The sequence below is a fragment of the Pectinophora gossypiella genome, chromosome 7, assembly GCF_024362695.1.
Source record: "Pectinophora gossypiella chromosome 7, ilPecGoss1.1, whole genome shotgun sequence".
Taxonomy (NCBI): Eukaryota; Metazoa; Arthropoda; class Insecta; order Lepidoptera; family Gelechiidae; genus Pectinophora; species Pectinophora gossypiella.
The window spans coordinates 9,738,254-9,755,905 of NC_065410.1; the positions used below are offsets into that span (position 1 = coordinate 9,738,254).

Sequence of the window (17,652 nt, forward strand, 5' to 3'; positions counted from 1 at the left end):
GGGTAGTTTCATTATAATACGAAAAGCGTCATTATACTGAACCCTAAGCACGTTGTACGACTTTTTCGAGTACTTTATCCAAAGCTGACATGTATAAAAACACTGGCAAAATGCTTTGTGACCTTCACTTCATTCGTACAACGTGCGAACCTGCGCGCGAGCATATTACACCTGACCGCAAGCGCCCGGCGCTCTCTCTCCAAGTCCGCGTCGTCATTGAGACTATCAGTGAGGATATGTCCCAAGTATTTGAAAGTCTCCACAACCCGCACCGGCGAGCCATCCAGAAATACCGGCGGAACCGTCGCCGGACCTTTACCAGCTTTAAACACCAGCATTTCTGTCTTCAAGGTATTGTACAACAGACCGTGCAATTTTGAATACCTTTCACAGACAGCTAGGAGTTTTCGCAATCCGTTTATCGAGGGGCTGAGAAGCACCATGTCATCAGCATAGCTCAGATTGTTAACGCACAGGTTCCCAATATGGCAACCAACACCGGAGCCTCTCAGCTCCTCGATAAGGTCGTTGACATAGAGATTAAAAAGGTCCGGAGACGTCAGCCCCCCTTGGCGTACGCCACAATCTAGTCTATACTCACTAGACAGTACGTCGCCCCATCTCACACAGTTGGTTTGGTTTTCGTACCAGAATCGTAACAGATTAATGACCTCTTTCGGAGGAGGATTAAAATGATGCTCATAAGAATAACTATGTAATCTGTCTTAAAATCTAGATTGACCAGTAACAGAAGTCCAAATATACAGTAAAAGAATAAAGATATTATAAAGAATCTATTATGACAGATTACCAGTTTAGTATACATATTAGGTTTCCCCAAGTTATATTTAAATAAAGCAAAATATGCAGCACACTTAAAGCTTCATTTTCTGCAACGCTAACTAATGAGTCTAGTAATCAGAACGACATTCCAATCAGACTCATAATTGCATTCCGCATTAAATGTAGAAAGCAATAAATTAAACTTCAAACATTAATCATCCTTTGAACTATTTTAGATTATGTGACTACTTTGATAATTAGAAAATGAACTGTAACATGATGTTAGATCATTTATTGTTGATCGAATTTAAATGAAACAGTTATGAAACTAAGTAAGAACTAATGCCAATTCTCGATGGTTCGCCGTAGTGATAATTCCCGATGATGAGGTTTCTATACTTTTTTTTTTTTAATTAATATAATAATGCCTACGTTACAGTTATGCCCAGGAACAAACGTACTCTTTTTAACTGGACAGAGTATAGAGTACTGTATTTCAGGCAACTGTATTATCATTTACTTATACATTTCAAGCTAGTCGTACTTTTTCTACGTAATCATGACGACAAAGTTGACTAAGCGCAATAAAACATTCCCATATTGGTCAGATCTTTTTCTTATCGTGTGGGCTGTGCGGTGAAATACCAGCCTCATCAACCCTGGTCAGAATACCACCGATATTATCACCATCTTTATGCCGGAGGGAAATCGTTAGATATTAATTTCATAGTAAGTATATTTATTATGAATATATTATACCACCGACCACCGATCTTATCTTATTTTATATATATTGCATAGAGGCTTTGTCTACCTTTAAAGCCAAACGGTGAAGAATAAACGATTTAGAAATTTTGTTGCATTCTCTTTGCCTCAAATCTGTGGTGGTTTCAAACTTTGTAACCAACGAAAGTAACCGGTATGACAATTCATAAAATTCTGCGATAGAATTTTGTTTCGCGGTGTATGAAAACTGACCACTTTGTCGTATCAGCCTTTTTTTGTTTGATGTGTGTTTCATATTTACTGCCCAGTTAGTAAGAAATCAAGTTACTGGCGCTCTTTGTAATCAGGAAATCGATGTCATCCTTTGACAATGGACGTTTAGCATCGACTGTTGGACGTTGTATTTATTTTTTTGTCAGCCTTGCTCAAATTTAATAACAGTTGTGGCCACAGGTCTATGAACATCGATAAAAACGAGGAGTTTAGAAGCATTATGGTGTAATAGAGCACATATATAAAGTGGAAAATGTTTGCAAGAAATTTCCGGAGTACTGGAAGTTCGAAGAAAACATTGAATGTGGTGCTCTATGTTCGGTTCGACAAATCGTGCAAACTATACGTAGATGAGCCACCATAAAATCGCTGTTCTATATTGTGGATTATCTGTGGATATCCCTCGATTTATGTTGTGAAAGACAACTTTTCATATATCAAGTAATTGAATGACTATATTCAGGAGTATCGCTCAGATTAATCACGTAGATAAAATAATGAAATAATTAATGAAGATTCCATATATGATATTTCCATATGATATTTTTATTAAGAGTACATACCTCGTGCCTGTCAGTAATTAATAAAAGGTTACGTTTGCATACGCTCTGTAATGTTTTACTTTACCTTGAAAGTAGATATCATAAGTATAATATTATGTTCGTGTGTAACCAAAACTCCACACTCCAAACACACTCGGGTGACATTTACCTGTACCGTACCCCATTCCGTAATGTTTATCTAATTACGGTATAGCTAGCACAAGGATTCTTAATTACATACAGGGGACATTCGCCCCAATTTCACACGTGCGTCATTCCCATTGACGATGTAATTGTCTACAATTTTTCACATAAATATAATTATTTAATGTAACACAAACCAAGACTTAATGGAATGGAATTCTAAGTACTTACGTATCTTGACAGTTTAACAAAAAAACTCCTTTGTAAGATTTGAAATAAGGAAGTACAAAACGAAAGTCATTTACGAACAAAATACTTCTGGAACTTTTTATGCAAATAAGTGAAGGAAAAGGCGTCTTATTCACAATTTGCAATACAATGGCTGGATGTTAGAGCTGATTTTTCCTTCTTCGCATAGTAAGCGCGGCTTTGGCCTCATAAAAATATATTATTCAATCGCCTATTTCACTGGCTTTCTACTCCAAATCTAAAATGAAGGGATGAAATGTATGAGGGATCAATAGATAAAAGGATGAGGTTAGTTACGTGGGTTGATGTTGCCGGGAATATCGACAGAAAGGATTTCGGGAACGCATAAGAATATCGGGTTTCTATACAGCCGCCTATTATTAAAGCTATGGCAATTTTGGAATCGAAATGAAATATCTCTATTCGAATACGCAATTGGATGCAGAGCAACTTTTCCAAAGGCAGTAAAATTCAGTTACCGTGTAGAGGACTGCGTGGGCTTTCAAACTATCCACTATATTAAGAGTTCACAGAATTCCCTATCCATTGCTAAGCAAAAAGGAGCAATCAATTCTCTTGCGAAAATTGAGTGCGAGAGCCTCAAATTGTAACCTCACAGCTCAGTGGGCATACAAAGACGATTCTGGCGCGCGCCGGCCGTGGGTCGACTTCACAGTTCACACGTCGTACGAACACCGTCAATGTACGGTTCGGAAAATCAATCCCAAGGGAGCTATGGGTTCGTTTAAACGTGTCTATTATTTAGACAGAATTGAGGGAATTGTGGGGCACGAAGCCAATCGGTCGAGGAAACATCGAGCGCCGTCCGGCGGCCGCCGCGCCCGGCACCCGGCACCCGGCGCCCGTCGCCCGCCGGCAGGTAAGACGGTAATATTTTATTCAAATTAAGCTGCCACGGACGCGTGTTTGGATTTGTTCTCTGTCATAGCTGAAGTAATAAATTTTATGCGTCGATAAAGGATGGCATCCAATAACCACCGCGAAAATAATCTTTTACAATCTATTGGTTTAAAGAGGTTCTACTTCAACCGAGTCTTGCAATCTAGACGACAGAGGTTTAAAAGTAATAAATGCAGCAAAGAGGGAGGGAGTCGTAGTTGCAAATATGTTCCCTATAGCCGTTTTCATCATTTTTCACCGGTTTTGTACGAGATAAAATAATTAATTAAACTTTAGGGTATTGAAAAATGAAACGTAATAAATTAAAGATTATTTTTTCATCTTCCAATATAAAAAGAAGATTCTGGAAATAATTGATTTGCCATTGACATTTTAATTAAATTGTTATTGGGATTAATTCATCTGGCAGACTTTTGATTACGTATAAGAAATGGATATAGATATGGATATTGTGGATTGAGCTACATCATGTCAAGGCCACAAAAATGAACCGTTTCATTATTTAATTAAATAAATAATAAAAAATCAGGTTTCGACAGGAATTGCTCAAGGAAAGTTTTTTAATCAACAGTAATGAAAAATGTGCGATAAGCGTGGGTCGCGAGACTGTTTGGGGCGAATATTCCTGTGGTATTTTTTGCAAGTGTCACGGTGAGAAACGCGTTAGCGGGAATTAAATTAATGTACCACAAAATATAGGCAGTACTTTATAAAGAAGGGAACAGAGCCATACAGGACCAAAGACTAGTCTGTTGATACTATATAGACTCCTCCTCTTCTTATCGTGTGGGTTGTGAGGTGGAATACCAGCCTCATCAACCCTGGTGTCAGGGTTATGATTGAGCCTACAGACTAACTACAACTACTACTGCTACTACAACTGCTCCTACTGTTTTGATTGACTATATAGTTAAGGACGAAAACAACATAATATTACTACTCTTCCCAGGCATGTCTCAAAAAGTTCCATTAATATGTTTATCGAACGCTAAAGCTAAAACTTATGTCTAAAAATTAAAACCCTACTACGGAATAATCATGCTCTGAAATATATGAAACAAGAAAATAGGTACCTATGTTTCTCTGAAATTCTTCCGAATAGGTGTGTGTATGCCTGAAAAGGTAGTATTTGGTGATACTCAATGAAAAATAACAGCTGTTTGTAACCTAAATACCATGCACAGAATAAATTTCATTTCATGATTAAATGATAGTCGTGGTCGTATGCCATGGTAGGGAAACTCTTATGCCTAAGTGCTCTTTGTTACGTCAAAGAGTACAGATTAAAATGAATAATCTTTTTTAAGAATCATTGTAGTCATATCGTGTCCAGTAGGGACCTAGCAGATAAATCTACAATATTTCAATTATTCTCTTTGTTTCTTAACGACATTTCCCTTTTCATGATTTCACATTCACTTTAATAATATATACTCGAGTATTTCATATGGATTTATTTTAACGTTCCTTATTTTTTATATTTTATCTGAGATTTAAAGTAGGTAAGCATGGCGTTAGTAAAATATAAATACTTAGTTTTAGATAACATGAACGATCGGAAAATACCTCACCAAACGCCGTAATCAAAATTGTAGCAATCATATTTAGGTACTATATTCACTAAGCCATGGCATCAAAAGTAAACTTTTCCAATAGGCGGTGCTGCTTGGCCATTTAGCTTTAGATAAAAACCGGATAAATTCCGTAGCATTTTTGTTTATTTGCAGTCGTTCTCGATTTGGGAAAAAACATTTTCGGTAGAATTCGATCCCGTTTAACTTTGAATTTTATTTCGCAGGCGGGCGATCCTCTCCAACCCGGACGTCATCGGGCACACACCTATAGAGGCTTTATTCGAAAACGATTTCTGGGGAACACCGCTCACAGACCCCGGTTCACACGGTTCCTATAGACCGCTGTGCGTCGCTACATATCGACTCAACTACGCTTTTAGTGGGTTCAAGCCGTGGAGTTACCATTTCCTGAACGTGCTGTTTCACTGCCTCGCGACGGCGTTGGTGGTTACCACTGCGAAGCGACTTCTCCCGAGACACTGCGCGAGGGTGGGCACAGCTGTCACCGGTCTGACCTTCGCGGCCCACCCCATACACACAGAAGCCGTGGCAGGGGTCGTAGGGCGAGCCGACCTCGCCGCCTGTAACTTTTTTCTACTTAGTTTTCTCATATACACCGAACACATTCGACTTCGAGAACGAAGCCAAAAGCGCATATGTCGACACGCTCTGAAGAATCAATTAGTTCGCCGACATGTGACTGTTAGCGAACAGCCATTCCGGCTGAGCTGTCACGGACTGATGCAGCACATTGTGACTAACTTCCGGAGGCTGCTGAAGGCAGGCCGAGTTGGACCGATGAAAGTGTTGGACGCGTGTGAGGTGAAGGCGGACACGATGAGATTGAAGTGCCAGTACAGTGACAGTGCTAGTGAGGACTCCAGTGAGCTGTTGCAATGGTTGACGTTGGCGGGAACTTTACTTTTTGCAGTCGCCGCCACATTATGTAAAGAGCCGGGCATAATGGTTCTGCCCCTTTGCATACTCTACGACTTTCTGAAAGGCTCTCGTCAGGAAGAACCCTATTCTAAGGTAAGATATATTATTTTTCTCTTCACTATTTGTGTTTGGAAAAGGGTCGAGTATATTTTTTATTATGTAAAGTCAAGAACCGTAAAGTTATGAGAGACCGATTTCTAGGGACTTTTGATGAAGGGCTTTTGCTTTCAACTGTTAGAGCTTTCGGATAAAAGTAAGATGTTAAAAGATCTGAGAGCCTGGGCAAAATGCTGTTTACTTATTTGCCCCTGCACCTAAGTGTACCGATATGTCGCCATGTGATAGAAAATAAAACTGAATTCGAAACTTGAACATATTATGTAATGTTCATAACGTAACATAACACCTGCCTAACATTGTTCGGATCGGTAAATTAATCCCCTTTCTTGGAAGTTCGCAAAACACGTAGACAAGTAAAGTGCAATCTGTCTAACTCGTGAACGTAAAGTCACTACTAATCCAATTGGCATCCTTTGAACGTCTTGATTGTTTCTAAGTCGTGGTCAGAAAGTGAGATCAGGTGACCACGGGAAAGTTCCGTGGAACGTGCCAAGCCAATTACTGATCAGTTTCTGTGTGTTTCTGAGGTATATCCGCACATTTACTTACACAGTAGGTATGTATGCTCTTGAGAGTTGCTACATAAACAGTTTGCATTGTCTGTATGCCCGTAAGCTATGGCGTGTGTTTGTATGTTTTAGACTGAGACAACAACACGGATGGTAAATTATAATAATAACTTTTGATATTACTGACAGACTTAGAATAAGCTGTCTAGTCTAGAGGACGTGAACAACATAGTCCACATGTTGTTTACGTCCTCTAAATTACAATAAAAGTTTCAACACATAATTACTGAGACAGTATAAAAATAAAACCTTTAAAACCCTTTACAAAGTAGTTTGGATGTAGTAGAGTATTTTCGTCGACGATACCTGCATCAGAGTCGTCGCCGTCAACAAAGAGAATAATGTGAAGTTGTATAAACAAAGTATGTAGTAAACGAGTCGGCGGCGTCCGCACGCAGTCCGCGACGATGACATGCAATATGGTCCGCTTCCTACAGCGAGCTAATTAAATCCAATTTTCGAATGCGGGTTGAGAGATACTAGAAACCCGTAGGATCATTTGTGACGTGGAAACGACGTCGACCTAAAAAAGTAAATGGGAGATAGAGCAATTAAGTACCCTCGGTGATATTGTCGCGGTTACGCAAGTTTAGACTGCATTCGAACGCTCTGACACAGTCATCTATTATAAAATAATGATGTCATTTATCATAGAGAGCCATGGTAGCAAATTTGGAAGAATGTTTATTCTCATTGTGAGTCGAATTGCAGCACGGGCCTAAACCATTGATTTTTGAATTCGTGTTTGGAAAGTCTTGACAATCCTATTTGTAAAAAACCGGACCTGTCAAATCATCAGGTTTTGGTAAGCGGATCCCGTGAAAACGGGACTCCGCTAGGAAGATGACGATGTCATGATTCATTATTATCAGGGGCGTACTTTTTTTGTCTAAAACAACAGTCGATTGATTATGGACAAAGTTTCAAAAGTCAATATTAAAATAAAAAGAACACAAAAGTTGTCCTTACTTGCTCCCGCGGTGAGTAAGCGAATGAAGTTACTTCTGAAATGGCATTATTATCGAAATGGAATTCGCTAATGTTAAAAAGGCGAAGCGTTTTTCACTTACTCTCAGTCTGACTTATTTGAATAAGTAAACCAAACTTTGACCGGCGTTTCTCGTTTCATCGACTATTCCATTATAATGTAAGTAACATGTAGGGCCCGTGCCGAACCCTTTAAATGGCGACTTCGATATTTCATGAAAAAGACGTATAGTTTGTGCCCATTGTCATTGAACAGACCCCATTAATATATGTACGTTATGTGTCCTTCGGCTCCCCTATCCATATTATGAGCTCGAAGTATCTAGTATGTAACAAAAAGATATATTGTTTTTGTTTCTAGATTCTGTCTCGTAACAAACTGTCCAACTATTTTCCCTATAGCAACATTTTATTGCCTTCGTAAGTTTATGCGATCTCATGCAATAAAGTGATAAAACAGTTAGCTCGCTACGCTACCAAACTGGCTCAGATATATCGAGCCGAACCAATAAAACTGCCATTAAAAGCACAAACTTGCCGAATGTTTTGTTTTCTCTTTTTCATATCATCACTTGCACAAGTTGCGATACTGGGAAATGTTAAAATATTTGGCAATGTCTAACAAAAATAACCGAACGATTCTTTACATAAAAATATTGTAAAATGGCTCAAGGGGACCGTTTTTTTCATTGTTAGAGAATTTGTACTTGAAAATTAATTGTATATTTTTATTTCTCCCTTCCGGTAGAACGGCACCGTCTGCTTAGGTACCTGGTTTTGACGTTAAAGCCAACATTTAAAGTACCTAATTAAATTGCTAATAAATTGGGTACATTTATTATCATTTTCCATAATTAATAAAGCTTGCTATTTTACGAAACCTGCAAAGAAAGGTTCTATGGTTAAAAACGTATCATGTTCAAGGAAAAATTAACGATATGCTTAGCCAAATGAATATCGATTCCCGTCGGCTCGTCCTTAACTCATTTACCCTGCATAAAATTAGTACCGGACCTTTTCGCGGATAGCGGCCAATATTTCTCCCATCTCGAGGACTGGAGCAATTTTCTGTAGCTCTCAACATTAAATTAACATTTGGGCTTTTTCTTCTCTCGCTTGCCCTTCCTTCTTCGTCCCTAGCCCAGTATATTTCAGCGGTCGCGTAATTTGTGGCTCGTAAATGTTCTGAAATTGGTCATCCCTTTGGTTGAGGTGAATTTATGGCCTCCTCGGTCGGCCTGTCGAAAGGGGAATTAATAAGTCCCCTCTAATGGTGAAACGTACCCTTACCATCAATTTGAATGCCCCAAGATTGCTCTGGACCAGCGAAACGAGCGTCTGGACATGAAATATATCACTTACAAATTCTTATTCATTTTGCGCTCCACGAGTAAATTGGATTCGCAGGGATTGCCTTATTTTATTATCGTTACAAAATGGCATCTAATGCCAGATTGACAGATAGAAAATTGAATATTGTATAGATTGCCAGCGTTAGTGGGATGGAATATTTGGGCTCATATATTGAATTTGCGGGAAACTGGCGCAGCTCAGTGCGCACATATAATACTCTATCACACGTAGATATAATATTGTATCATCGCTTAGATACGGATTTTATTTCTGTCGGGATACTTACTAGACATATTTACTAGACATATAAAGCTATAAGCCGAGTTTCCGCGCGATTACTTTATTATTTTCTTCATTCCTGTGCTCGCTCGCAAGTAAATAATCCAGATTTCTCTTACGTCAACTTTATTGTGGGTAATAAACATTTATGAAGACAATGTTTTTGATGTTTCACGTGTAAGGGTTATATAAAAATGTGTTTTTGATAAACTTTCCACGGGATATTATTCCCTAGGGGAATGTTTATTGTCACGTACGCAACGTTTTGTAATCACAATGAAAATGAAATGAAATATCAAAAATGTTCCATGTATTACTTATGCCTGCAAATTGTCTTTTGATTTGTGGCGCTGTGCCCAAAGGGATTACTTTATCGTAATAACAATTTAATATTTTCAGCTTATTTTCACGTTAGATAGGATCTTGTATAATGCACTTACGAGAATATATTAAGCTTTATAACATGAGAGAAAATTCCTTCAAGACCGACCCACCTCATTTTCCGAGCAGTCAGTTGTTCTAAGGGTTCCTAAGAGACTTCGTAGAGCTATTTATGAAATCCGAATGCCGTATATTTGGTAGAAATTCGTGGCATTTTTTCGTTATGTGTGTATGTTTGTGTGTAGGAACGGTAACGATAATGACAGAATAATGGTTATTCTGACTCGCGTATTGTTGTCTAGCGCTAATTCCGTTGTTGGTGGATATCATATTTGTTTTGCACTAATGACAATGAATGTGTTCGCCTTCCTTTCATATTTTTGCTCCTTTCTTTTATAAAGTTATTACTGTGATTCATAAGTGTGGCTGGCATTAAAAATTACAAATTAAAAGATAAAACAGATTCTACTAAGTCTTATAATAAATATAGGTTTTCTCTTTAGGTAACGTTGTTTTAGATATGCATGGATTTATTTTTACCTTTGATGAGTTTGCTCTAGGCCCAGACTTGCTGGAAGGCATTGACGAGGCCTAAGATGGAGCAACGTCGCCCAGAAGGTGCCTGTTCACTCTGACCTTGAAAGCACCCGGGTTATATGCATTCGGAAATACAGAAGGCGGCAAAGAATCCACTCTCTAGCAGTGCGCATTATAATAATAAGAAAATATTTTAATATTAATTCCATCAAAAACAGTACTTCTTAATCCACTCTACTTCTTAAAGTGAACTAGGGCATTCTGCAAAGATTTACACAACGCACGCCAAGACAAGTGCAGACCTAGTGTCCTGGGATAAACAAACCTGGTTATAAATAACGTTGGTCGAACGCCTCCTTGTCTTGAAAGAATAATGGTATTTTCTATTTCGTTAGGTGGTAGTGTGTAGTGTAGTAACTCGGATGCTTGCCAGCTGCGAACGGCTTGTGACATTAATGTAGCGACGCTAGATGCGCCTGCGGCCGGCTAGATTGAAATACCTGGTAAGGAATTTGATCTAGCTCATCTGGCGAACGTACATGGATGTCGGGGAGGAATGCGCTATCAGTCTACGCTCACGACACAGTCATACAACACGTATATCGAATTTTGAAATATCTAGGTAACTAAACTCGAATGATCTGCATTACGAAGTCTTAAGATGAACATGACGAACTAAATAATCTCAAAAACATTTTTTTACAGTACTTACTTTCTTAAATAAATAAATACAACTAAGGAACATTAATATTCTTATCAAGAGAGTATCTAACGTAAACAACTCACATGTATACCTACAGAGTAGTGGTATTATCATGGTTAACCTTAGTAAATCTAATATGCAAAGAGAAAAGAAAGTCACAATATATTCTATTTTCGTCCCGGCCTTATTAGATCCCGCCGGTCACGACGAAAACAAGATATCACGAAAGAAATCTATTTTCTCTAGGATTAAATCTTTGAGTAAGTACATATAGAAGAGTTAAGTGTGTGTGTGTATGTGTGTGTGTGTGTGTGTGTGTGTGTGTGTGTGTGTGTGTGTGTGTGTGTGTGTGTGTGTGTGTGTGTGTGTGTGTGTGTGTGTGTGTGTGTGTGTGTGTGTGTGTACGGGAGACACACACTATAGATGGCGAAACAGCTCACCACCTTTTTACGTTGGTTTGATAGAAAGCTCAGTGAGGTCGGTACTTAGTACATCTTGCGATAGATGTAACTCTGACTACCCCAATTGGGATATATTTGTGAGCTTATGTTATGTGTATCGAGGAGCTCGGTGGCGCAGTGGTAAACACGCTCGGTCTGTGATTGTTGAAGTTAAGCAACTTTCTCAAAGGCCGGTCATAGGATGGGTGACCACAGAAAAAAAAGTTTTCATCTCGAGCTCCTCCGTGCTTCGGAAGACACGTTAAGCCCTTGGTCCCGGCTGCATTAGCAGTCGTTAATAACCATCAATCCGCACTGGGCCCAAGTGACGGTTTAAGGCCCGATCTGGCCCTATCCATCCATAGGGAAGGCGCGTGCCCCAGCAGTGGGGACGTTAGTGGACTGGTGATGAGTGAGTTATGTGTATTGGAGTATATGTTCTTCAATACAGGTGCAGCAACAGTGTCGAAATAGGTAGGTTAGATAGAACAGAATCCATTGACTGAATATCCACTGATACATCACTATGCTCATGAATGTCACTGCACTGGCTTTTGCACTTTCACAGACCTAACTCGAAATGCGCATTGCTGCCTTAGTGAAGCTATTGTAAAACGTTATCTATGTTGGGATATAATCTATATACCATTATATTTAAATAGTACATACGTAAGGTTCCCTTTTTAATTCTATTTAACCAACGTCTTTGAGTAATCGAGTCAAATATTCAAGATAATTGTATTTTATTTATTTTTAACTGTTTATTTCGAATGCATTTATTTATTTTAAAAAAATAACTGAAAAAAGCACAGTGAAGTATAGTTACTACTTTACTGTGTTTTTTTTTTATTAATAATTGTAGATAGCAATATTACTTTAGGTATGTTAATATTTATGATTCTTATGACGTCATGAGGATTTTTCAAATTACCTAAACAAAATCGTTTCTAACTTTCCATATAAAAATGAAAATTGTGACAGCACGTAGGTACGATGCCATCTAAATTGGCTTTGATAGAAAATTATTAGGTCGTCTGAATGTAAAATTAATATAGGTAATACCATATATTGACGTGTTAATTTATATAATGATATTTCTATCTATTTTGTCTCTATCTAAAACTCTATCTATCTAAAAGCTAAACTTTTACCTATAACATCGCTAGATAATTTAGTCGATCAGGCGTGAGTCATCGGACTTAGTATCGCTTGGGTATTCGTGATCACAAAGTCACGTTCATATTATTAATGTACGGTATGACCAATCTAAGTTTATATATTTGAAATAGATTAGCAAAGTGACTCAAGTGACTTAACAGTTTATTAGGATCTAGTCAGAGGGCATAAAAAATATAATTCAGTTTTTATAAAGGGCTCTCCTACAACTATACTTTACAACCCCTACAACTCTATTGTTATTAAAATCAAAGTTTGATTTTGCGAGGCATATCAGAGCATATCATATGGACTAAGAGATTTAAAGGAGTCCCTATCGTCGGACACGGTGAAGAGGACATCACCTCACCTGGTTACGCAACATGTTGCCAGCAATCGAATGACGAATAACTTCCCTCTGTTGGCGCAACTATGATGTCCTAGTGAGCTACGGCCTTTTCAATACTTCATTTGGTTCCTATGATATGCCCGAAATGAGTTTAAAGTACCTACATGGCAGAAAAGTATGAGAAGTGACTGATTTTTCTGCAACAAAGTGGGTTTTTGTTTGATAAGTACCTATACAGTGGAATTCGTGACAATTAATAAAGTTCACTAAAACTATGTAAGTAAATATTTTTAAGAGTAACAAGTAATTAATCCATTAAAATCCTAGCTTTAATTTCCATTCCAGAGTGGGGTTCAGTGTTTAAAAGTAAATTAAGCATGTACACGATTTACGAGCTTTCAAAGAGCTGTTAAAAAGAAATTACGTACAAAATGCGCGAGAAGTTGTAAATACAGCGCCCTGCCTCTTCCATTCCGTTTATTGTATGACACGCCGCCGCCGCCGCCCTAAATCAAAGAGTCGTGAAGTTCCCCATACTTCCATATTTTCGCACCCAACATCGTCCTATAATGGCTATTGACCAAATTTATCGACTTTCCTGTCATATTTTCATCTTTATGTGCCAGAATTGGTCTCCACATGTGTTGGTCTGAGAAAGTTCCCTCATTCAGTTTCAGAAGTTTTGTTTTGTGTCATGCTCACGTCAAATATTTTAACATATTTTCGATGTTTCCCAGCGAAGGAATAGATAAATAAATTTCTGATAACTTGAGAACGGGTTTACCGTTGGTAAACGCGTGAAGCGTCGGAAGCTCCAACTTTACTAATTCATAGTTGAGCTGTGTGGTAGGCGAGCTATGTACTCAATACGCCTCTCGGTTGATAAGAAAGCTCTTACCCAAAATGGGCGCAACCTTTTACTCTATTTACATTCTAGCCGCCAAACAGTTTCTCTTATATGTTTTTGACGTCCATTCTCCTTTGCTTCATTTAGGATTAGTTAGAGCTCAAAGAACTAACAAAGTGACAACATCCATTTGGGGTATTATTTGAGCGGCGTCTAATGAACACAGCGTTAGGCGGAGAGCCACAAAAACACGTTAATACCCGGGACAATCGACCGCTCACGTATGCTGCTATTCACGGGTCCGGATGCCAGCAGTCACAAAGGAACGGAAGCAAACTGAGAAGAAACACTGCCATTAATAAGCGAGCAACTATACAGAGACGTCTTGCACGTTATTCTAAAAGAAACAAACGTAGCACCCTCATTATACAAAAAGCAACCGCCAAGTTTGTTTATGTTTATAATGGAGGAGAGGTGGAGATGATATTTGCGAAAATAATAAACAAACTGTCTGAAAAAGCTGCTTGCTTGCTGATTTACTTTGGGTGTGGTAACTTAATTCTGTGTGAGGTCACTGGGTATTTATAACGAGTTAATTACCTAATGCTTATTTATATAAAGTAAACAAGTATAATTTACATGTAGGTACAGCGGGTGTAATGTAGACTTATACGCTATACAGAATAAAATCCTACAAATTTAGTTTGGTAAGTACTCTCTTCTTGTTTACCTCATCTCATAATGTGCTCCTCTAATAAAATCACTATATTTGATTGTATGAATATTAATATTCGTCATCTCTGTGCTACCTTGCGTATATTTATTAAATAAGTAATGCCTTCTGCTGCACTACATTTTGCCGAGGCTGCGATGTTTCCTAACAATAAGAAAGCTGTGAGATTCAGAGCGAGAAGGGAACGAGTTTCCATAGTGATCCAGCGAGTTAAAGCGACAGATGAACGCCCCGCGCGTTTGAGCGAGAAAAGGCGAGTTGGCGAGAACGGTTGTCAAGGAGCGCCTTCTTGATTTACGTCGTGTAGACCGAACGAGATAGCTGGCATGAAAACACACATCGTGAACACTGTGCTTACTTTGTTTTGTAGACGTATGGCTCCATTGTATCGTGTTGTATTGTGCGGCGCGACTGATCTACGTTTATGGCTTTAATTAAAACTTTCAGCATATCAGAGGGAGATAGATAGATAATTCTCACTACGATTCTTGACCTTTTCACACGCCCTGTCGCCGTAGCTCATTGCTCGCGACTTCCACACTACATTTGAGGAAACCGCGGTAAAAGTAAGAAAGTTTATTATGGAATGTTTTCACAGGCCCGCAGTACCCTAATCTGAAATCGATAGAAACGGCACCGAACAAAGTTGTGAATGGTACCTTAACTTGGGAATCGAAGAAAGTTGAACCTTTTCGTTCGACACCTGCGTAGATACGCTCCATTGATAAAGCTACTAGTTCGTAAGGTTCAGCGCAAAATATGAGATAAAACGAAACGGTACCTGCTTAACGATCGGAGAAAATCCGTATTTTCCGTTCATGCGAAGATACGCGCTCCCAAACGCTCCAGTAGTTCAACTAATAGACTGAGACTGTAATATCCCCGCGATGACATGTTTTATGTTTATACTGGTTTATGCCGTCTATAAAATGCAATAATACCAGGAATAGGTACAGAATACAGGTCAGGCACGAAAAGTAATCCGAAGCTTTCAATTTGTTTTCTTCTTTCGTAGTTTCATATTTATTTTCCGTTTTCGAGAAAAGTTTGTTTATGCGGTGTAAAGTTTGTAATGACTGTGACTCTGTGAGTTTGAAACGCGATTATTTTTAAATTCATTGGGAACCTGAATAGGTTTTTATGTAACATAAAAATGTATACACCTACTTACTTAGTCTCATTGCGGACTGAAGGAATTCTCTACCTTAGTACTTGACTATGAATATTTTATGCACTGACTAAAGCACACGTTTCTGTTGCATAAATAATAATATAATATAGCATTACGCCTGTACGCTTGTAGACAGAGGTACAGTCATGAGCATAATAATGTACCCACTTTAGGACTCTGTCGCACTAACATATTTGACATTTAGTGAGAGTTACATTTCAATTTGTCAAAAAACTTAATGTGACATGGTACCAAAGTGTATACATATTAATGCTCGTGACCGTATATAATTCAAATTCAAAAATATCTGTTTTCAGTAGGTAACATAGTTACACTTTGAATCGTAAATTTTTATATAACGAACGTCTCATCCGCCTAAAACTACTGCAGCTTCACAACCTGTATAGCTGGGGAAAAGAAGCTGCAAGAAAAACCTCGGCACAGGACCCTAGACGTTCTTTTAAAAAATAAAAATACTTAAACATAAAATATTGGTATACAATTGAGCAATTTATCTGCCTAATATAGTATATATCCCCAATCCTCCGTGGTCTAGTGGTTAGAGCGTTAGGCTCACGATCTGGAGGTCCGGGTTCGATTCCCGATGGGGACATTGTTGAAATCACTTTGTGAGACTGTCCTTTGTTTGGTAAGGACTTTCCAGGCTTGAATCACCTGATTGTCCGAAAAAGTAAGAAGATTCCGTGCTTCGGAGGGCACGTTAAGCCGTTGGTCCCGGCTATTAGCCGTAAAAACACCTCCACCAACCCGCATTGGAGCAGCGTGGTGGAGTATGCTCCGTACCCCCTCCGGTTGATTGAGGGGAGGCCTGTGCCCAGCAGTGGGACGTATATAGGCTGTTTATGTCCCCAATCCTCGCCAACGAACCTACTGCCATTAACTGGGCACAATTACAGGAAACCACGTGATATCAATTGAGTCATATACTAGGTTCAAGATAAATAATGAAATTCTGATTACTAAATAACGATAGATTTAAAACTAACAAAAACTGTTTATTTTTTCTACTTAACTTATTTATGAATTTTAATCAAGACGTAACAATAAGTACGACATTTTTTCGCGTTTTTCTATGACGTCACAGTATGCTTTCTCATACAAATTCCATAGTCATTTCGTGTTTTGATGACTAGTATAAAGTAACTGATTTGATAAGTAAGAAACTAGCCTGTAGAACCTATAGAACTAGCAAATATGAATTCAAACTCATAAAGACGAATGCATTGGTTTTGAGCCTGATCCCCGATTGAAACCTGAAAATAATACCTACAATAAAATTAAAATTTAGTAGAGATTTATACGAAGTAACTTGCAGTATTAGTCATGGTCATCATAATACAATTCTAAATCATTATACAAACAGCTAAGAGGATTCACGAAACAACAGAGTCAACATTGACTAAATAATTGGTTGCGCTGCGCATATTTGATATTTCCTAGAAACATAGTTCTCTAGAGTATCTATCCAAAGTGACGTAAACCAAATTATTTTGGTCGATTGCATTCGGTCGACCTCGGTGAATGCAGCTGTAAATCGGATCTCTCCATCGAGGCACCGCTACACATTCCTCGGTTCACCTTACCCTACTTTCACAAATGAAATGGACGACTATATTTCTACCTGTAAACTTTAGGTCATTTTGTGAATAGCAATGTGAGAATTTTCAGATTACCTATTCGAAATATTTTTTTATAAAAGATTTAGATAATGGAGCATGGAATAATCCTCCACATACAGATCATAGAATCCCACCAATCGGATTTTTTTTTGTATGAATAAAAAAGTATTTAAACATGACTTACGTATAAAATCTTAACGTTAATACAATTAAACTGAATCAACTTTAGGCTCATTT

The 17,652-nt window shown here is 38.3% G+C and overlaps 1 protein-coding gene across 1 annotated transcript in view; it reads left to right on the forward strand.

Annotated features, from left to right (window-relative positions):
• The window catches only part of LOC126367996 (protein O-mannosyl-transferase TMTC2), a 112,630-nt gene that overhangs the window by 19,131 nt on the left and 75,847 nt on the right, over positions 1–17,652 (forward strand). Inside the window, exon 3 of the mRNA XM_050011818.1 lies at positions 5,437–6,244. Coding sequence (XP_049867775.1) covers positions 5,437–6,244 — 808 coding nt within the window. The remainder of the gene's footprint in view (positions 1–5,436; positions 6,245–17,652) is intronic.